This window comes from Brachycentrus maculatus, unplaced genomic scaffold (genome assembly GCF_059751285.1).
Source record: "Brachycentrus maculatus isolate JH-2025_06_01 unplaced genomic scaffold, ASM5975128v1 h1tg000880l, whole genome shotgun sequence".
Taxonomy (NCBI): Eukaryota; Metazoa; Arthropoda; class Insecta; order Trichoptera; family Brachycentridae; genus Brachycentrus; species Brachycentrus maculatus.
Genome location: NW_028281605.1, coordinates 210,001 through 234,780, shown reverse-complemented (window position 1 = coordinate 234,780; position 24,780 = coordinate 210,001). Strand labels below are relative to the sequence as shown.

Here is a 24,780-nt window from a genome sequence, read left to right as displayed (position 1 = left end):
AGCCTGGAGACAGTTTGTGGTCTCCATATGCTCCACCTAGGGAGCGGATATGGTTATTATTATTATTAATATATATATATACATATATATATATATATATATATATATATATATATATATATATATATATATATATATATATATATATATATATATATATATATATATATATATATATATATATATATATATATATATATATATATATATATATATATATATATATATATATATATATATATATATATATATATATATATATATATATATATATATATATATATATATATATATATATATATATATATATATATATATATATATATATATATATATATATATATATATATATATATATATATATATATATATATTTATATATATATATTTATTTATATATATATATATATATATATATATATATATATATATATATATATATATATATATATATATATATATATATATATATATATATATATATATATATATATATATATATATATATATATATATATATATATATATATATATATATATATATATATATATATATATATATATATATATATATATATATATATATATATATATATATATATATATATATATATATATATATATATATATATATATATATGTGCCCTATGAAAAAAAATATTTCGGATGAATTTTAATACAATTTTTACATAATTTTATTCAATATATCGAAATGGTTACTGTGTTTCTCGAAGAATGATAAAAACTTTTTGGAAAATTTAATTTAATACTCTTTTAAGCAATAATCCTGCAGGGAAAGCTCCTGTCGACCGGTAAATATTACTCGAAGTGCATTGCAAGCATTTAAAACTTACTTTCTTGAGCAGAAATTTTAAGTTGCGAATAGTGTAAAAAGTAGATATCATTTAAAGCTTATATGTGTGAGGGTCCTCACCAAAACGTTAAATTTCATTATTAATGATTTTAAGTCATCAGAAATTTTAGCTTGTAAAATTGTTACTTTTTGGTGCGATTTAATGATTTCATATTGGTTTAACACAGGACTGGTCACGTTTTGTCGCAACTTTAATTGATATTTCAATAGAATATAGTAAACATAACAGATTGGCATTTAAAGGATTTTTGTGCAATATTTGAAAATGTAACTTTTTGGTGAGGACCTCCAAATGTATAATATTGCAAAACGGCTAATTTTTTTCAAAATTCTCCGGGTAACATTTATGTTTAAAAGATTTGTCCATCTTTGGATAAAATATTATGAAATAGAGAATTTTCCCAAGTTTTTAGAAAAAATATTCAGCATTTAAAAAAAACACGAGAAACAAACCGATAATGACGTCATTTTAATTTTCGACCTATCCCCGCTCTCTTATTGACCGAGTTGGGTCAGGAGGCAAGTTTCATGAATATAGCGGAATTTGAAATACAACGCTGTTTTTAAGTACTTCTTAGGAGGGGTTACAAATATATTAATATTTTAAACAATAAAACCCACAATTGGCATTCCGATAGGGTGTTTATTTTATTATCTTATAAAATTGGATCTGGCAGATTTGGAAAGTAAGCGACATAATTATCTATGTATTTTCTCTGCATAAGTTCACATCAATGATAAACAAATGAGTTTTTGTAAGATTTTTTTCACTTTGACGACCCTTTACTATAATAATATAATTTATGACAATAACTCTTTATCTTCTTCAAAGACTTCACAATATTATTCAATATAAATGGGTGAATTTCTTCCTTCTAATTTGTCAGGGTTGTTCAAGGAATGTGAAGGGTAGGAGAGAAATAATTAATACTATTGCTTCATTATAAGAGCCGTTCATTGTCTTTGAAATTTCTTTATAAGAAAGACACTTCTAAAGTAATAAAATACTTTTTGTATTTTACTTTACAATGTTTCTACCCTTAAGGCTTGGGAATGATTAATAATATTAAATATTTCCTTTGTTATTATATCCTTTATAATAAGATAACTTTGAAAAAAACAAGTTTCGTGACACTCGTATAAATATAATTTCATTAAAATTTAATTTCAATGTTTTCATTTATGTTAAATATCAGGCCGAAAAACGTTAGCTTAATCAAGAATTAAAAAAAAAACTTTGATAAGAAGATAGGTCAAGAGTCGAAATAATCTGTGGATATTTTTTCACTTGTATCAAGATATTGTTGAAAGCTGTCCCACCGCATGCCCAGATCTGATACAAAAGCATCTAGGCTTCCTGACAGATCTGTTCTTGCTAAGCAATTTTTTTTTGAACAAAGTTGCAAAATTTATTGAAAATGTGAAACAACATAAAATTGTATCCCGATTTTACTGTGAATTTACATTTAAAAGCTTTCAATATACCTGTCACTGCCAATCTAAATAATACAAGATTGTAAGTCCATCACCAAATTTTCTAGAAGTTCCCCAAAGTAGGCAGTGAAAGGGATTAGTGTTTAGTTTAATTAGTCAGCTAGATCCGATTCCGACTCGACGTTGGCCGGTACACAGACGCCCACAACCCCGACCAGAACAGCAGACAGACACGGAACAGTGCAAAGACATTTACAGAAAATGGTCAGTCATCGCATTGCATTATAAAGATCTAAACAAAAAACATTTAATACTTGTATTTGGCTATTTTTGAGTGTAAAAATATAAACAGGACTAGTTTTGAGAATTGTTTTTTTCAGCTGGGAGATACCGGGCAAAAACCAGATTAAAACGAAACAAGTTTTCTTCCCACGGCCGTTTTTGTACAACTATTTTGAAAGATCAAACAAGCCTTAAAGTTATTCACTGTAAATAATTTAAAACAAAACGTGTTATTTAACAATTTAACGCACTTTAAACATAGCTATTTTGAGACCTCAGATGAGGTTTTTATGTAGGAGAGGGTTGAAATAAATGAGATTGGTTACTTTTTGATACTCAAGAATTAAGGGGTGTAGTTTTTGAGACACTGGGTTGTGTCATAAGTTTGAACACCAAATTTGTTGAATACTTCTACCTTGTTAAATGCTAATATTCCACATTTAGTCTCAAGAGCGCCATTTGAATTTTGCGAGGATGACATAAAACTAAAAAGATGTTAGTAGAACGACATTTGTTGTGATCTGAACTTTTCCTTATCAAAATAATTTAAATTCAAGAATGAACTACAGGAATTCAAATTATTCTTAGATACCCTTCTTAAGTAAAAAGGGGGAAATAGTAATAGTTCATTAGTTACTTTATGAAATATTATAAAGTTTCAATAAGTGATTCGGCAGTAACTTTGTTGTAATATTTATACATTTTTATTTTTATATCTCACTTGGTGAATATTTTTTTTTTTTTTACAATTGTTTTCAAACACCGTATGTGTGGCAAAGTCTAAAAAGCTTTGTCCTTGGAACATTGAAGGATAATGAAGAGATTGAAGCGGTTTCTCCTTTTTTAATCGGTAAGAACATACCTTTTATTTAGTTATTGACACACAATTTTCAATGAATTTAAAAAATATAGTAAACATGTATTTTTGTAAGTAGAGGCAAACTCAAATGTATCCAAATGATTATCCAATCTCGCTTTTATATATGCAATAATAACCGGTCGAATTACAAGCTGTATAACATTGAAAATCATGTCTGCAGGCATTTTCCAGCATGCAAAAATAATTAGAGATTCGGATCTTGCATGCATCCCATCTGCTAAATAAAAAGTTTCTAAATCTAACAAAGATGGCTCTTGTGAACTCATTTGTACAGAGTTATAAAATTAATGATAGACATATGTAGGAGTTCCACAAATATGTGTAGTGTGGTTGTCAATCATGGATAGAATGATGTGTCGGGTTGTGGTCCCGTGGTTAGTGTCGCGGACTATTGAGTCAGAGTTTCTCGGTTCGAATTCACTCTACCACAATTTGATACCTATTTCTCATAATAACTTTAGGCTCACAGAAATAGTATGAAATTGAAATATTTGTGTCAATAATAAAAAGACAAATATTTCTCTTTTTATTTAAAAAAAATATTGCACGTCTTTGATAAAATTGTGTAATAAGTATTAATTTTTTATTTTTTCTTCAAAAATAATAAGAAAAAATATCAAGGCAATATGATATATAAGGCAACTTGGTTGGTCTCCGTTAAAAAAAAAATATATATATATATATATATATATATATATATATATATATATATATATATATATATATATATATATATATATATATATATATATATATATGTATATGTAAAGTAAACATTAACAAATAAATGCAATTTCGATGAAAAAAATATAATTCTCGTAATCCGAGGGGTCGAATATTGCAAAAAAATCAGATGATCTATAATCAGTAAAATTTGAAAATTCAATACAAATAAAATATTTAATAATACAATAAAATATACGTATTTTTTAAACTGAAGTTTAAGAAAATATATTATCATCGGTTTGTTCATCCATCAGCGGAACAAACAAAAGTTTCAGACGTATTTTACGCAGTGAACTCGTTTAAATTATTAATTACATTTATAATTACTTAGTGTAGATATTTTAAATCCCCCGCTCCCCTTCCGATATGGAATTTCCCTATATAGCTACAAAATTTTAATTAAAGTCCTCCTAACAACAACACGACCCTGACGGACAGAACAGCTTCATAGATCATTCTCATGATGTGTTATTTTTATTTATTTTCATTTATTTATTTGTAAATTTAACAGAACAGTTATATAAATACATATACAATAATGAGTAACAAATAAAAGGCAATTGTAACATTCCGTTTACAAAATTTCACATATTGCTCACTCCTTTCAACAGTGTCAAATATTAAAAAACTTTATTTTTCAGGAGATCGTTTTTAATGTTTAAAAATATAATAAAATGTATCAAAAATAATTTTAGAGCCACTTATTGAACTTTTTACTGTGCAACAGATCTTTTTAGCTACAACCTGAAGGTTTTTTTTCATTTGAAAAATATTTTGTATATTTAAAAAACTAATTAAACAATACATTTTCTTCAAAATGCAAAAACAACACTTTCTGCCCTGTAGCGGTAAATTTAAGTTTAAAATATCTCGCTTTTGCTGGGATAAAGTATATTTTCTGGGCATTCTGAAAACATGCACAACTCAAAATTGAGGATTTTTGATATATAACGTTGTTGAAAGGAGTGAGCGAAATGTCGTTAATTGTAAATAACTGGCTGTAAGAGAGGTTATTATTGACTAACAAATTAATATGAATAATCACAAGACTATCGGTAACAAAATTATTGAAATCTGTAGAGAAGTAAGGGAGATATTTAAGGTTTAATCTTTAGAAATTTGAATAAAACAAAAAACGGACGTCCGTATACGTCATCAAATTTTACGTCACCGAGTGTGTTATGCGGCGTATCCCAAAATGTCTGCTTTATAAAGCTATAATAGTAGTAGACTGTTTGTTTACTAAAATACTATCATTTGTGTTATACATATATGAACGAGGGGGGGAGGGGGGAGGGTGGACCATAGACATCAACAAATAGAGCCGCCAATAATTTAGCAATGTCACCAATATTAAAATAAGTCCATCGTTCCTGTGACGTCATTCATTACCAACTTACGTAAACAGCGTTTTTACGAAGGCGAATTTTGCAAAAGAAAATGATGCATAAAAATATTGATTATATCGGCTATAACAAACACAAAACGAGTCTTACATAATCCTTTATAGGTTGAGTATGTTAAATTGAATATTCCACCCGAGTGATAAAACCCCACTGTGTATCATCTGTGGAAAAAGAAATATGCCCCTAAAATTCGTCGTGATTCGAGCCATGAACGAATCTGACATTGTTTTGTGGTCGGACAAACGTTTCACGCCGCGTGAGAAGGGTTAAGCCTGTACAGGCCACGTCCCCAATGCTATTGTTACAGTTAACACTTTCCGTGCGATGGAAATGAATTGTTCATAGGAAATTATGTATGTCAAGTTTATTGTGACAGCGATATTACTACGGCTACCTATTTCTTGCGGACGAAATGAGAAATTAAATACAAATCAGCACTAAGAGTTGGGTTATTCAAAAACTGGGAAAAATATTTTTTTCTACTAAGACTTCTTCTTCTTCAAACCCTTTTTTGTTCATTAATTTATGTTATAAATTGAAAATAATAATTATCATCCCAACTTATCGTCTTTGTTGATTGTTGGAGTTACTTCTATCATAAACAATATCTGTTCTTCTAACCCTTGTCCGCTCCCGATGGTGCATAGGGCACTGAATCATATAAACTGGGTATGGGGGAATATCCCTGGGAATCGAACCAGGGACCTCTAGTATGGTATCCGAGCGTGCTGACTATTACACTTCGATTACATTACTACGATTTCATTATTACATTACTAATACTACTGACCCTTATTCGTAACGTATGGTGCAAAGGGCACTGCACTTACAACTGGCGCAGTATTTTTTTGATTGTTTATTATTTAAAGGCAAGACGATCAGTCCTACGTGACAGGAACCAATAAGGGGAAATTTAAAAACATATTTTTACGAGTATATTAATTCCCTTCCACCAGGAATCGAACCCAGGACCTCATGTATGGTAGCCAAATGTATAAGCTCCTATCCTACAGAGGTGGAAGCATTAATGATAACAGTTTTGGGTCATTTAAATACGGTTATTTTCATAAAATTAAGGAAATTTAAATAAATTGCAAATTCTTTAAAATAAAGCTCAGAATAAAATCAGAAAAGTGCTTAACATAAAAAGAAATAAGAATGCGGAAAAAGTAAAGGGAGGAATCCAACCTGTAAAAAGGAGACTAATATACAATGTGCTTGTTTTACCGGATATATAATTTTAACGATATAATGCCAAAATATTTAAAGAAAAAAGTAGTTTAAAATTCTTCTAACCCTTACCCGCACCCCAATGGTACATAGAGTACTGCATCGTATAGAAGCAGTGTTATCTTGATCGTTAAATACACGAAGGAAAGGTGATCAACCTTCCGCTTCAGGTACCAGTCCAGGGTCATATTAAATAAATGTAAGACTGAAAAATCATTAATATTTATTTTTACCCTCTTGGTAATCGAACCTGGGACCTCCAGCATGGTAGCCTAGCGCACTAACTACTACACTACGGAGGCGGATGAACTACACTATGGAGGCGGACATAGTTTACTTGTCTCTGAGTTTTAAACAATAATAAAAAAAATCATGAACATTTTATATCCAAATTAGAAATAAAGATCCAATAAGACTGGCATATTTAAAAAAAAAACAAATTTGCCGAATCTTATTACATACATAAAGGGTTTAAAAATGTATGATGAAATGCCAGAATGCATGAATAGAAAAGAGTCTGAAAGAATCAATTTTTTTTATGTAAGATAAAAATATATATGACATATGTTAATGAGGTAAAATTAATAGTTTGTATTAAATGTAATAAAAGCTAACTAAAGTTTCGTTTGTATATCACTTTACATCTACCAAATAACCTCACGTAAAAATTAGTTTTTCAACAAAAGCATCTTTTAATGCATGGTGTAAAGTCAGTTTTGAAAATTTAATAAATTCTCCCCTCGTTTTTTTATAACGAAAACATAAAATAAACATCAAATATTTAGTGACAAATAAATATTATTGACATGGCGACATCTGCGGGCTCTACTAAAGTATTAATACGCTGGAAGTCTGAGCACCCAATACGGCAATCACTTTACTTTTATTTCAGTTTTCCAAGTAGGCTATTAATATATTTATGAAATAAGGCTAAGCGAGCTTGGTCAAAAGCTGACTTGGGAACTTCTGGAAGTTTTTATCCAGATAACTACTTATATTTATAAAACAAAACAACAACTACATATATTACTTTTTAACATCTCATCAAAGATAAAGAAGGATATGGAAGTCTGGGCATTTACGGGCCTGACGTCCGTCATATGCTGGTTTAAGTGATCACTTTACACACGTGTGACATTCAGGATTCGGACCTCACATACTCAGGTGGGGTCAAATAAATCCAAGTGATTTTTTCACTCTAATATTTAATTAATATTACCCTGGACTGGTACCTGAAGCGGAATGCTGATCACCTTTCCTTCGTGTGTTAACGATCAAGATAACACTGCGTTTATATAATGCAGTACCCTGTGTACCAAAGGGGTGCGAATACTGGTTTGGATTTTTTTTTCAAAAAAAGCTATGTGATTCGGTTCGTGTAATAAAAAGTCTGAAGCCTTTCTTAGGGGTATTGATAGCACATGTTGCCTTTCTTGTATTTTATTTACTATACATATATTGGGTACTTCGTTCCATGTAACTAATAAACGCATTAAATTACGACGAAAATCTTAGACTCGTAGATACTGAATTCGGTTATATATTATGAGACACATTTTCAGAAATCTTTGTCAAAAAAAATATTTTGGATATTTTCGCACAAAAGTTAGTAAAAGTAGAAATTTATTTTTAATATTCGGTCAGGTCAAAATAAACAGTACCTTTAATTCAATTTGATTAATTGACAATCAAAAATAGTTAATTTTACTATACTTTGAAGTTAACTTTGCTTTAATTTAGTGATATGATGCCAGTAAAATGAAAAAAAATACATATAAAACATTAAAAATAATAGAAAAGGAACAAAAACAAAAATATATTACAAAACTAGAAAAGGTCTATTTTGTATAAATCACGTTTATTTTTTGGAACAACAAAACATTCTTCATTAATTAATTTAGTAGTTACTTTGTGGTAATAACTATCCATTTTTAATTAACGTTTTACTTGGTGAAAATCACAAGTCCTAAAGCAGGTCGCAGAATCGTGGGTAGGCCTCAGACGAGATGGTCCGATGACATTAGAAAAAGGTGAACATGCACTGGAAGAGAGTCGAGTCCAACAGAGAACTGTGGCAGTCCAAGAGGGAGGCCTTTGTTCAATACAGGACACAAGAAAAATTTTGAAGTAAGTAAAAAAGTAATTAAGTAGCAGCGTTAACACATTATTTTGTTGACATCTCAAAAAAGATGTAGAAGAATATGGAAGTCTGAGCATTTGCAGGGCTTTTGACCGCCATAGACAGGTTAAAGTGATCACTTAACTTAAGTGTAACATTCATCAATTCTACCCATGATTCACAACCACACTATTCAAATTCTGAAATTGGAAGTTCTTTATGTGTATATATGATACAATTTCGAAACATTGACATCTATTGGTGAGATGAAGGAGTATTTTTATTAAAAAAAAAACTCACTAACCATCACGCCGCTTCCCCGCAGGGTTAGGCAGAGAGAATGGAACGCCACACCACGCTGTCTTTACAAACATTCTTCACCTCTTCCACGTTCATGCATCTCCTCATACATACCCGCCGATTGTTACGACTCCTAACTTGACCTGTTTATTAAAAAAAAACATGAAAAATAACTCTTATAATTGGAGATAATCCAGATTTGTGAACAAGTATTTCCACACACTCAAAATATTGTACAAAGCAGTGTTAACGATTGAAACTCCCTTCTGAAGAGGCAGATCTTTCGTTCGCCGGGTCGTGAATTTCGGCGGGAAGAAAAATAATTTTGGCGGCAATTTTTGGAATCGCAATGAGCATTACGGTTTCCAAAATGGCGGCACGAGCCCTAATGGACGCAACCGGTTGAATAATTAAGCCGGAGTGTCTAGAAAGTTCTGGAAAATTGCCAGGCAGAAATATCTCGTTTACGGCGTTTATGTTTGTGGGATGGCTACCTGTTTTTCTACTTTGACGCGTAATGAACTTACACCTACCATTACCCTTTGCCTCCCTGGAATGCTGATAGGCCACGTGGCTGGAATTCTCCGGGTTATCAGGCGATAATACGTTTATCGCCGACGCGGCATGCAGAGAAATACGCTCACAGAGACAAAGTACACATCACCGAATAATGTATTACCATCTCTTAACGAAATATTTCATATTGATTTTTGACATCTCATCAAAGATGAAGAAGAATATGGGGTACGTAAAATGTAAATCACTGACTAAATGACTGACGATCAATTAATTAAGGCACTTTAATATAAAAATAACTTCATATTAATAAGTCTGGGCATTTACGGGGCTGACGACCGTCATAGGCTGGTTTAAGTAATCACTATACACACGTGTAGAATTTACCAATTCTACCCCTTATTGACAACCACGGTCCTCGAATTCTCGGAAGTTCTATATGTGAACCAATTTAGAAACCTTGTTCTTGAATCACTAGAACTTCACACAAGACATCTATTGGTGAGATGAAAAGAAACTTTTTATTGAGCAAAAACTCTTATATTAGTATGTGAGGTCCGAATCCTGAATGTCACACGTGTGTAAAGTGATCACTTAAACCAGCCTATAACGGTCGTCAGCCCCGTAAATGCCCGGACTTCCATATTCTTCTTCATCTTTGATAAGATGTCAAAAAATAATATGAAAAATAACTCCTATAATTGGAGGTAATCCAGATTTGTGAACAAGTATTTGTACACACTCAAAATGTTGAAATATTTCCTTTATATTTATATCTATTCTACTAGATTTATTTATACCTATTTTACTAGATTTTTTAATATCTATTCTACTAGATTTATTAATATCTATTCTACTAGATTTATTAATATCTATTCTACTAGATACTAGATTTTTCACCCTACGGATGATAAGTCAATAGACATAAGAGGTGTTTCAAAAGCATCTACCGTTTTTTTGTTCATGAAAGACGATGAAAGTTCAAGCTTCCCAAGGCTTACGATCTGGCATTTAGCCGGCTTAAGTGATCACGTTATGCACTTGAGTAATGTTCACCATTCTGTCCATTTAAAAAAAAGATATTTGACCATTAAAAAAACGATGGATGTTTCATCTTATCTTACCTTTAAATATTTACTTTTTTCTAATGTTTTAATAAAATTCTTATCTCCAAATAATGAATTGTAATATCTTAAAATAATACTCTAATTTTCAAAAAGTAAATTATAACATCTTGGAAGTTTTTTGCAGATACTTTGTGACACATTTTATAAACTTTATAAAATAAAACAACTTTGTTTTTAACCACTTTTTTATTGGTATATTTTTTCTCCAACCGGTTTCGACAAGAATCTTGTCATCAAGTTTAACCCTGAATATGGATTGAATAAAAATTGATATATGTAACTCCTAAGTGGAGCGAATCTTGAATTTGTTGAGAAATATTGGAAATAGATACTCTAAATATTGCCTTCGGCACGGAAAACTCATTGAGGGTACATCATTATATACGATGAAAAACTAACTTACTAACCATCACGCTGCTTTCCCGCAGGGGTAGGCAGAGAGAACAGAACGCCACGCCACTCTGTCCTTGCAAACATTCTTCGCAACTTCCACGTTCATGCATCTCCTCATACGTACCCGCCGATTGTTTCGACTCCTAACCTGACCACTGTCAAGTATTTGGCATGCTTGATCGTGCCAAATTTTTCTCGGTCTTTCTCTGCTCCTTTTTCCGAATAAATTCGCCTCATAAATTTGTTTTACCGATCTTTCCTCACTCATTCGTTCTACATGTCCAAACCATCTCAACACACCGTTCTTAATTTTATCGATAATACTTGTCTCAGCCTTGAATTCCTTCCTTATTTCACTATTCGAAGATCTATCGTGCATCGCTTTGTCGCACATTCTTCTGAGAGATCGCATTTCGATATACTAATTCGCATTCTATGAAATATATTAATAAATGAATAAATCGCGAATTATATTATAAATGAATAAGTCACTTTTAGCAGTTTGCTCACAATAAAAGAATGTAAAATTAACAGAACTGCCAAACGATACTAAAAAAATAAAAAATAAATACAATAACTGTTATCCCCAGAGTCACATTATACGCAAATCCCCTAGATCCATCGGTACCGAAACAGTTTTATTAATGTATTTTTCGGTTGTCAGGTGCCATTTGATTTATATGCTCCGGTTTGACGGACGTTTCGGCATAATCGTTATTCCGTTTCGCGAAGCAAATCCACTTCCGGTTCAGTTGCGTTTTTAACGTGTTATATCTGAATTTATGACGGCGGCCGTCAGGTTTATGGTCATTTTCGCTTAATTTGCGCAGTGCAATGGCAAAGCGGGATAACGACACTAGGGGAATACAAATTCAGCTAAAAAAACAATACGGTACACCTGAGTGCGTAAAAGTTGCAATATAATATTTTCTTGAATGTTTTTCGCGGATACTTTGTGGCACATTTAAAATTTTTTATTTTTTTTTTAACCGGGTTGATAAGAACCTTGTCATCCTCAGGGTTTTGTGTACTAATTGTAAATTATTGAAATACTCATAGTTAGGTTATAATTAATTACACTTCCCTTATCATACCAATATTTCCACATACTCCGTACACCATATGAAAATGTGATTTAAAAAAAACGAGAAAAAAAACTCCTAAATGTTGCTTTATTGAGCATTGCGCAGTGAATACGTCCATTCCGGACGACAAAGAAATAAAATATAAAGCAATATTATATTATTGAGATGAACATTTGATACGTTTTGAGTGTGTCCAAATACTTCACAAATTGGTTTCAACATGGTAGTCAACAAGGTTTCTAAATTGGTTTATATATATATAGAACTCCCAAGAATTTGAATAGTGTGGTTGTCAATAATGGGTAGAATTGGTGAATATTACACGTGTGTAAGATGATCACTTAAACCAGCCTATGACGGTCATCAGGTCCATAAATGCCCAGACCGAAAACACGCACAACTGAAAATTGACGATTTTTGATATATTACGTTGTTGAAAGGAGTGAGCGATATGTTACCACAACGTGTCTACCGAATCAATAAATGCACTTAAAATTTGTCTTATAAATATGTTTTATTAATTTATTTTAGAATTCTGCTTTATTTAATTAAATGTTTTATTATTTAACCAAAAATAAACGTTATTTATTTAATACTCTTTCAACTCAAATACGTCAGATCGATACTGACTTTGATTCACTATTAGTTCCTATCTACTGAGCACTGCTCTAATTGGATGCACATCCATAAATTGCACAATTCATACAACTTGAATAATTATTCATATTTCAATAAACAAAGGTGACAAAGAACAGCTTTTACGTATGTCAGTCATTAAAAGGAACAAAAAAACACGATGAAATAAGTTTAAATGAAAAAAAATTATAAAAATTATTGTATGGAAGCGAAACGTAGACTATCGGTCAGGCAGAATGGGGGCAGCTGGAGGCGTTTGAGATGTGGTGCTATAGGCGCATATTGGGGATTATTTGATAGAAACGTGTATGTAAAAATGAGGTTTTAAGCGGGGTTAGGAAGTCTAGATGCTTGATAAATAAAGTAACACAACAGTGAGTCAAATGTATCGGCCATAATAAAAGACACTCCTGCTCCTTACAATTGCGGAAGGCACAAAATACAGAGAACGACCCCATTTATCCTATATGAAATTATCGCCGATATGCGTTGTAGCGGTTACGCCGAGTTGAAGAGAAGAGCGGAGGATAGAGTCGGGTGGATATTGATCATTAAAGAAGCAGATTAACCATCACAAATATTTTAACCCACGAAGTTGATGCAAGCATAGATGACATGCAAAGTGACAGTATCTGTCAAGAAGCAAGTTGTCCGTCATGAGCAATGTTAAGTATTGCGAGTGTTGCTATTACGTTCAACAGACGGTGCTCACATTGCGGTAAAAAAATATCAAATTATTAAAAAAACATTTTTAACAAATAAACATTTACCTACATGTTTCACAATATTTTGAGTGTGTCAAAAATACTTGTTTTTTGATCTGTTTTTTTTTGCACTAGGGAGTTATTTTACTTTTTTTTAATATCTCAAAATAGATGAAGAAGAATATGGAAGTCTGGGTATTTACAGAGCTTAAAACCTTTGCATATAAATTAAAGTGTCTCTACTTAATAAAAGCTTCTCAATCCAACAAAGATAGGTGTGAACCCATATGTACTGTGTCATGAGATTGATCATATGGTTTATCTAGAAGTTCCAAAAAATTAACCAGTGTGGTTATCAAACTTTGATAGAATGGTGAATATTGTACGTGTGTAAAGTGATCACTTAACCATCCTATAAAATGTTATATGTTTCATTAATTGATTCGACAGTCACTTTATGGATAAATCTATCCATTTTTTATTTAAGTTTTACTTAGTTGATACCACTAACTATTTCTTAAAATCATTCCCCATTATTTTATATAGTGTACCGCATATACGATGTTTGAAAATGATGCGGAATGCATCGAAACACGTGTCATAGTGGTATTTACTAAGTAAAATTAAAATTTTTGTGTTTGATAGATGTTTGAATGATGAAATAAGGAAAGAATGTAAGGCTGAGATAAGCATTATCGATAAAATTAAGAAAGGTGTGTTGAGATGGTTTGGACATGTGGAGCGTATGAGTGAAGAAAGAACGGTTAAACAAATTTATGAGGCGAATGTAGTTGGAAAAAGAAGCAGAGGACGACCGAGGAAAACTTGGCACAATCAGGTATGTCAAATACTTGAAAGCGGTCGGGTCAGGAGTCGTAATAATCGTCGGGTATGTATGAGGAGATGCATGAATGTAGAAGAGGCAAAGATGTTTGCAAAGACAGAGTGGTGTGGCGTTCGATTCTCTCTGCCTACCCCTGCGGGGAAACGGCGTGATGGTTAGTTGGTTAGTTAGTTAAATTTAAATTAAAAACGTTATGAGTCCTATAAATATCCAGACTTCCATATTCTTCTTCATCTATGATGAGATTTAAAAAAAAAACATTTTAGTTTGAGTTCTAAAATCTCTTAAAGCCAGCACCAAAATATATTTTTTTAAATATGTCGATATATCATATTATAAGGGTTGGTTTTACTGTTTGTTAAGACTGAATGTCCTTTGTGGTAAAAATGGAATCGAATATTTGGATTCTGGATATCCTTTCACGCTCACAACGATGATTTAAAGCCTCCCAAATGCCTATGTACTACGCAGGCTATATACTATATTATACTTATTGTGATTTACAAGGTCCAGGGATAATCGGCGGGGTGAACTATTTCGGGATTTTATACGAGCCGGAAATATGCGCGTTATCTAAAATGGTCAATAAGTTACTTAAAAAGGAAATAGCAATAAATCTAATTAGGACACCAAAATGACATAATAATACTATCAACAGGATTACGTTACAATATTATTATATGAAATGTAAATATTTGGGAACCAAGAACTTTATAACTTTCCTTACAGATGTAAAAAAATAAGACATTAAAAAGCTAAAAAAAAAAAAAAACGAATAAATACATGTATGTTAATCTTATAGTGAAATAAAATCCACAAAAAAATTGTATTACAAACAAACATATCGCTCATTCCTTTCAAGAACGTTATAAATCAAGAAACTTGATTTTTCAGGAGAACGTTTTTAAAGTTTAAAAATATAACACAATGTTTTGAAAATAAATATCAAGCCACTTATTGAACTTTTTACTGTGCATCGGATCTTTTTAGGTAAAACCTGAAGGTTTTTTCTCCATTGGAAAAATATTTAAATTATGTAAAAAAATAATTAAACAATACATTTTCTTCAAAATACAAAAACAACATTTTCTGCCCTGTGGCGGGTAAATATTAAGTTAAAAATATGCCGCTTTTGCTGGGATATAGTACATTTTCTGGGCATCCCGAAAACATGCACAACTGAAAATTGTCGATTTTTGATTTATGACGTTCTTGAAAAGAGTGAGCGATATGAAAACTTTGGTGATTTTTTATTCGATTTCATGATTTTATGAACTTACTATAAAAATAAATTATATTACCAACAAACATAATCAATAAACAATAAGTATAAATACCTCTCTAAGCACAATAGTTAAGTCTCTTTATTTAAGAGAACTTCGTTATTAATTTTATGATCGTAAAAGTAGAAATATCTAGAAAATGAATTAAAATTATAAAAAAAAAACTTTTGTAACCGTGTTAAATAATAGTAACAAAAAATGTTAAACATGTATAAAGAAGTCTGAGCTTACCGGGGCTTATGACTTGGAATTTGTCTAGATTAAGCGATCACTTTATGCACTTATATAACGTTCACCATTCTGCCTATTAATTAATATCCATATTGCACTTGTATTTATGCAATGGTCTTAGATCTTTTTTTGAAATATTAAGCACTTGTATTATTTCATGACACAAATATGTAGATTCAAAAACAAACAGACATTTTCATCTACAGGTGAAAAGTAAAATACAAGTAAGTCTTACATCCTTCCGCATACCGGTTAGGTTTTCGATACGTTCGTGAAGTAGGCCGATTGTAACGCCATCAATTGAGGGATTTGTGAAGTATAAGCTTATTCCTTTTGAACAAAGGTAAGTTTCAGGTGTATAAAGTGATCGCTTGAGCCAGCCAAATGCCAGGTCGTAAGCCCCGGTATGCACAGACTTCCACCTTCTTTCATAAAAAAATGGGAAGAATGATACACGTTTCATATCAGATACAAAAAAAAATAATTTAAAAATTTTATGATGTAATTTTCAATAATGGTAGGTTTTTTAATATATTTAAAATATATATATATATATATATATATATATATATATATATATATATATATATATATATATATATATATATATATATATATATATATATATACATATATATTTGGAATACATTTTCTCCGTTGCAAAACATAAAAAAATCACTTCGTTTTAAATCCCATTTGGCTCGAGAGCCATTTCTCATTTCGTCACCAAAATTTCTCCTCTATGGAATTCAAAATTTAATATAAGCTACACTTTGAAATATGACGTCAAAATGACGTCACTTTAGTTACAAAACGTGCCACTCGATGCAAATGTCGGTAGGAAGAGGGTAGCTGGCTGGAATGGAGGGTAGTTTAGTAGATTGGTGGTAGGTAGTTGAACGGGCGCTGAAGCCTTTATAATAAGCTTTTCACCCTTATATCACCTGGGCTGTGAGATGGAATATTGAATATACTACCTATGATATTATGTACTTTGCATATATTTACGCTAAGTTCTCTTAAACAAAATTGATATCAACTCAAATGAAACTAGGTCCACATTTCTTTTACTTTTTTTACAAGCTCGGTCGGCGAAAAAACCACAATATTAATTAAATATCATTTTGTTTATATTCATGGGAACAAGAAACATCAGTTATAAAATTATGTTTAAATTAATATACATATTTCAATTTGAATTTGTAAATATCATTTATAATTAAACTTTATTGTTACATCGCTCACTCCTTTCAACAACGTCATATTTCAAAAATCAACAAATTTTCAGTTATGCATGTATTCGGAGTGCACAAAAAATGTACTATATTCCAGCAAAAGCGACATATTTTTAACTTAATATTTACCCGCTACAGGGCAGAAAGTGTTGTTTTTGCATTTTGAAGAAAAGATATTGTTTAATTATGTTTTTAAATATACTAAATATTTTTCAAATGGAGAAAAAACATTCAGGTTTTAACTAAAAAGATCCCATGCACAGTAGAAAGTTCAAAAAGTGGCTTGATATTTATATTTAATACATTTGATTATGTTTTAAACTTAAAAAACGATATCCTGAAAAATCAAGTTTTTTGATATATGACGTTGTTGAAAGGAGTGAGCGACATGTTTTTCGACGCACTCTAGGTGATTTTTTAAGTTTCAAAAGATATTGAATGCATCGAAACACGTGACACAAAATAATTAGTGGTTAAAACCAAGTCGTAATATAATTTAAAAATGATAATCAAATAAGTCTAGTTATTTAAGTATGATCTCACTATAAATCGTATATTTAACGAATTATACTATTTTGAAATGGAATTCCTTAAGGTATGAGAGGTTCATAAACTAAGAAGTGAGTAGTCCACTTGCAAACTACGTTAAGTAAATATTTGTTTTTTAGAAAATGGCTCCAATTGGTAAAAAAATAAAAATATTAACGTCCATCATTAACATAATCTGCTAAAACTCGTTAAGTTAGGAATAAAATGGAATAGAAAGTCAATACTCTTACAAAACGATGTCGATTGACACTTCACATTCTAAAGTCTCTCAAAAAAGCTTAAATCGGTAGAAGATTTAATATTCTACCGGCTGTCACCATTGGCTTAGAAACTTAATTTTTTAACATAACGCGGTTTGCAAGTGGACTACTCAAGTGTCCATTAAAATCGGTTAATAAGTTAACATAGCTATTCATTATTGTAAATGTATTTATGTTAAAGTTCTGTTAAATTTCTGAATAAATAAAAAAAATTCACAAGTAACACGATAGAAAGATCTTCAACCTGAGGATTAGCAAAGCTGACCTTAACAGTCTAACAGACGATAAGTTGAGATGAAGCCAGGAAGAAGAAAGCATACGTGTAATGTTTATAATAAGTAAAAAAAACATACTTTCTACCTTACTTCTGTTTTATGTGCATTTTTACCTCATTTTTATTCTTGGTAAAAATGTTACATTTTAACCTGTTCTGAATTCTTAATTTTTTAAAACTACCTTTATGTATAACTTTCTTTTACTGTTCTCATGAAATTTTTATTTTGAATATAAATTTGTTTCTTTCATATTCGCTAAATATGAAAGATACGAATTATGTTAGTATACTTAAGCTACCCAGAATATATTCGCACCTATTGGTGCATAGGGTACTGCATCAAATTGATGTAATGTTAAATACATGTATCGTTATTTATATAAAGGTATGATGATCAATCGGGGTAATATTAAATACATATGAGAGGAAAAAAAACACACATATTTATCTTTCACCTCCTGGGAATTGATGCAATGAACTCCAGCATAAAAGTAAAATGTGTTAACCACTACACTATGAAAACGGACATACACTTACCGGATTTGCATTTGAAAGAATCTCAGGAATCGAATTGGTGGCGTTCCGTTTCGCTCTAGTGCTCCCAACCCTGTATAATTAAATTAAAATTTAAGTTACAATGAAATTCCGTATTATGGTAAGCATAAATTGTACGTTTACATAATTGAATGGATTACGGTTTAATTTATCAATTACAAAATGAATGGCATTAATGAAACTACGTTGAGTATGAAATTCAGGTGTAATTGGAAATACCTTGAGTTTCACGAGAGCTTTAAGTGCGAACGTACACGGGGAGGTAGCGAATATAAACATACGTGGGCACATACAGTTCGAAACCGTAGTAAACTTTACTGTTATGTAGGTACTTTGAAATTGTTTCAGAACTGAAATTGTTCCAAATTTGACATATTCCCTGAGATAAATCTCGCATTCCCTTAATAAAAGGATGTTTTTTTAACAGCCGGTAAATAAAGATGATTATTTATAAATAAATATTTATCTAGCGTTTTTCAAACTGTTGTAACAATGATTATAAAAAAAACTTAAGAAATAAACAATAAACTAACACGCCGCTCCTCCGCAGGGATATGTAGAGATAATAATTCACCACACCAATCTTTCATTGCAAACAATATTTGTCTCTTCCACATTCATGTATCTCTACATACATACCCGCTGATTATTCCGACTCCTGACCTGACCACTTTCAGGTATTTGAAATACTTGATCATGCCAAGTTTCCCTTGGTCTTTCTTTGCTTCAAATATGAATTACATTTGCTTCATACATTTGTTATACATGAGAAGAAGTACTATTAGTTTTTAAACAAGGGTATTTGGAATCAAAGCATTTTGAGTCTTACAAACTGTCGAATTAAGTAATCACTGTATACCTTTAATTTTATTTATTGTAATTTTTATAATTTCGTTTTTTTTGCATTAAGTTTTGAAAGAAGTATGTATATTTATTTATTTATTGAATGGCTAATGCCTTTGACAAAATACATAAATACAATATCTAATATAAAAATACACTAATAGAGAAACAAAAAGTATAAAACATAAAATAATAAAAAAATAACAAATAGTAAGCACTAGCAAATACACGTCTCCTTCACACACTATCAGGGAGCAGCGAGAGAGAGTGGAACACAATGTATAAATTTATCCATTATAACATGGAGAAGAAATGCTGAGAAAGTACAGACTTCAAGGTGGATAACAATACATGAAATAAATCTTTAAAAAAACATGGCATTAATATATTGTGCATATTTTCAATGTTTCTGGCATCCTTTCTTATGCTTTTGAAATTTTTATATTGATATATGAGTCGTAGGGTAAATAAACCAGAGTCTAATGGAATAAAAAAAAACTTCTTATCATTCATCGTTCACTTTGTGTAATACCACTTTACAATGTGAACGATGAATGATAAGGAGAGTATTAAATTACCATATCACAAAGTTAACAGTGCTTTTAATGTACAAAATAAAATAGTAATAAGTTTCAATTCATTGGATCAGAAATCGCATATATATATTTTTAAAGTCGCAATTAAAGAGGGTTTGTTGAGTTCATGTAACACGAGTGTATTGCTTGTAGTTTAAGTATTGGCTGGGTACTAGAATACCGGAAGTGGAGTGGCAATCTTGGGGGATTTCCCGCGGTGTAATTGGCACTCAAACACTGAGCGCCATCTATGAGAACGTGATGAATCAATGATCTGAGTTTCTTCATTTACAACGCCGCTTTTTATCACACCTAAGGGTAGGGGGTTGCACGAAGCCACCTAATGAAGTGAAACGTGAAATTGGTAGAATGGGTAGAATGAAAGTATGTAGAGTGGATTCTGGTGAAGTGTGATCCTAAAAAGGTTTAATTGAATAATACATAAATATATATTCTATGTCTCCTTTTACAAAAATTCAATGACCTTCCTTTAGATATAAAAAAAGGTATCAAATAAAAAAATTAAAATTTAATAACTTTCATACATATTTATTGAGAAAAAAAACACACTTATTAATCCAACATTGAATTTTTTTATCATTATGAAAAATCCATTTGAATGCTACTACAGAAGTTTAATTTTTAAACTTATGTTGGTATTCCTTGTAGCCAAAAAATATAAAACCAAAACGTAGGATACCACTTTCTTCAATAATATAATGTCCATTTAAAAACTGCGGTTTCGGCATTTCGACATATACAGGGTGTGTAATAAAAGCGCTCTCTTACATTAGTCGTATAAGTTTATATTCCACGACATTTTTCTTTACGATTTTCAGGACACCCTTGGACACGTGGCTTCTTCTCCTCGAGGAATAAAACACCCTGGTTTACTGCTGAGAAAAATGGCACTTTCATGGAAAACACACCCCCTGGCGTCAAGGAAATAAATTGCTTGACAGTAAAAAGTGTGTCCGTTTATGGCGATTTTTTCGATTTCGCCGAGTGTGGATGGTAATTTTTATGATTCACATATTTTCGACGGAGGTTGACAAAAAACGTGAATTATGCTCTTATGATTATCTCAAATATCTTGAAAAATAATTTTTAATTGGATTTTTGTTTCTATGAAATGATTCGGTTTTCAAAAATTGATATGTGTAGGGTTGTTGTCCCGTGGTTAGTGTCGCGGACTCTTAAGTCAGAATTTCTCAGTTCGAACCCACTCTACCACAATTTGATACCTATTTCTAAAAATGAGCCGCTTAAGCTCACAGAAATATGAAATTGAAATATTTGTGTAAATAATAAAAACAGAAATATTTCTTTTTTTTCTTCTTTAAAAAAAATATCATTTTCTCAATATTACTAATATTTAAAGCTTTTGCTTTGTGGTAAGTCATTTTTACTTTTATTTTTTTTTCACGAAAATATCAATTCAGCACTAAAGTTGTGGAATGATATTATGATTATTTAAAAAATGAAACACTCGTATAAATACCACTGAGTTTCATCCTATCACACATAACTACAAAGTTTCGAAAATTACGGTTATTTTCATCGATAAGTGATTACTAAATCTAATGAAGTTTTTGAAACTAGTCATGTGTAATAAAAAAAACTCAATTAATGATAAACGAGAATATCTATAAATTAGAATATGAAATGTTTCAGGCATGAAATTGTTCCAAATTTAAAATACTTTGTGAGATGAATCAAACCGATTCGGTTTTTAGAATTTGTAGAAATAAAAATTGAAACATTGATTGGAAATTCAAGCGATAGAAACATATATATAATCTTACCATATTTATGTATAGTTTAAAAGTTAATAGATTGTAGAATAAATAACAACCATGTATTTTTATCAACATGAATTTTATTGACCAACAACCGGGTGTCGGGGTAACCGACATCTGATGATGTCGGTTACGACGTTATTTGTTATTTTATTATATGTATAAAATGCAGTTCCACCAAGAAATGTAGGTATAAAACATACATTTAATTATGTCTAATTAAAATATTGTGTTAGTAATCATGTACTTTGGATACACACATTAGCTGGAAATATAGGTAATCATCACACTTTCTATAATCTTCATAATTTTACGGCGTCCTTTTATTTTCTTTTGTTATTTCCTCGCTCGGTTTCTTTTGTATATTTTACCTGATCTAAACCAGGGTTGGCACAATCACAATTCATTTGTTTTGAAATAAAATTTACTAAATAAATACCTCTTCTTCTTAAAATTTACTGTGACACATCGAAACACGTGTCACAGTAACTTTTAAGAAAAAGTGGTTTTCACTTAGTAAATTTTACAACATTTTGAGTGTGTCCAAATACTTGTTCTAGTGAAGTTTTAGTGATTCATGAACAAGGTTTCTAAATTGGTTCATATATATAGAACTTCCAAGAATTTGAGTAGTGTGGTTGTCAATAATGGGTAGAATTGGTGAATGTTACACGTGTGTAAAGTGATCACTTAAACCAGCCTATGACGGTCGTAAGCCCCGTAAATGCCCAGACTTCCATATTCTTCTTCATCTTTGATGAGATGTCAAAAAATAATAGTAAATTTTAACTAAAAATCGATAGGTTTTACCACAAAGTGACCGCCGAATAAGTTAATGGAACAATTGATTGTTTAGATGATGTTAACTGGTCGAATTCACGCAATTTGTATTTTCTAAAAATATAAACTCAACACCTTTTTTTCACGTTTTTTTTTACAATTTCGAAATAAAACGCTTGGATTTTTTTAAATAATTATCAGTGCGTTACAGTAATTTGGAAATTCCTTCATCTCTCGCATATAATTTTGATTATTTTTATATGTACAAGAAAACTTAGCATCCATATTTTTATATTATTTTGGTTTACTTTTTTTTACACGGTATTGCGTGGAACGTATTAATCGTGTAAAGGGTAAATCTAGTGTAGGCGCTCTTCCACATTCATGCATCTCCTCTTACATACCCGGCGATTATTTCGACTCTTGACCTGACCGTTTTCAAGTAATTGACATACCTGATCATGCCAAGTTTTCCTTAGTTTACCTTTGCACCTATTTAAAACTATATTCGCCTTATAAATTTGTTTTACCGTTCTTTCCCTATTACAGTATGCCAACAATTTATATACATCGTTTTGCGAACATTTGTGTAAGGGATCGTATTCCGAAAGCATTTTGTCTACTTGCATTCTCCTTTTGTAAAATTTCAAACTTTACTTTACATTAGGGTTGGAACCAGGACTCAGCTGTGTACTGTATGTTTCGCTGTTTTGATAGTTTTATTTGGGAAATTTATAAAAAAAAGTGCAATAAAATAAGTGACAATTTATTATTGATAATTGTTTTTTCATTTTCTTTAAAAATTACTTTGAAAAATGTCAATATTGCTTTATAAATCTTAGTTTACAATCAATAAATTTAATAAATGATGTGTATTCATTATGTGTAATTTGTGTTTATTAAACTTTACTTAAAAAAAACATATATTGCATATAAAAGTCACGCTTATGATGCACAAGGCAGGTAGGTACATTCATCAAAAGATGGTTAAAAATATTTTTCTTAAAATTTTGCAAACCATGGCTTAGTATTACATACCTGTATACGGTGGTACGTTTACAGGGTACATTATTATTATACTTACTCTAAGCGATATTCAACGCTCGGCCACAATTTTCTTCTTGTATAAATTATTCATGAAAGCTATCGGGAAATTATTATTATAACGTTTGTATAAAGGCTGGGGAAAACACCATCTCGTGGAGCTGTTTTGTGCCCAAGATGCAAGGGTTTTATATGCAAAAAGGCAACAAAAATAAATGGCAAAGCGTAATAATTTGAACGAGGGCGCTCACATATTTTTTTCGTTGTTTTTGCGGAAGAAACACTTAGTATGGAGAAGCGAGGACGCAATGACGCATGGGGTACGTTGATTTACATTTTGTATACTACAAAATCAAATTGAATACTGTCATATTTATTTTTTATTTTTGAGGAAAAAGAATAACTCAATCACGAATTTTCAGAACTTTAGAAGAAATAAACACGTTTATTAGAGCACCAATCCACTAGTTTCTAGAAGACTAAGCCATGGTTCTAATTCTATGTACAACAAAGCCATGTTTCGTATAATTCTAAGATATATATTTTGGACAACTTTTTTTATTTAAAGAAATAACCCGCAAAACATCTACTTTAAAAGGCTTGTCTGCAGTTAGGATAGTAATAAAACGGCAGGTAAATGTAAAAAAAATTATCAGAAAACTGATTGAAAATAAATCTATCTTGAATTTACTCTATAATTATTTATTTGTTTATTTATTTAAACTTCATGTACAGAAAATGAAAAGTACATTGGCGGGCAAATTAATTATTAAATTATTAAATTAAAATTATTAAA

General features: G+C 30.7%; 1 protein-coding gene across 2 annotated transcripts in view; it reads right to left on the bottom strand.

Moving 5' to 3' along the window:
- The window catches only part of LOC148299929 (sodium-coupled monocarboxylate transporter 1-like), a 299,651-nt gene that overhangs the window by 107,008 nt on the left and 167,863 nt on the right, over positions 1–24,780 (bottom strand). For both annotated transcript variants that reach the window (XM_088275487.1, XM_088275488.1), the window contains one exon: positions 18,926–18,995. In XM_088275487.1, the coding sequence (XP_088131613.1) occupies positions 18,926–18,995 (70 nt within the window). The remainder of the gene's footprint in view (positions 1–18,925; positions 18,996–24,780) is intronic.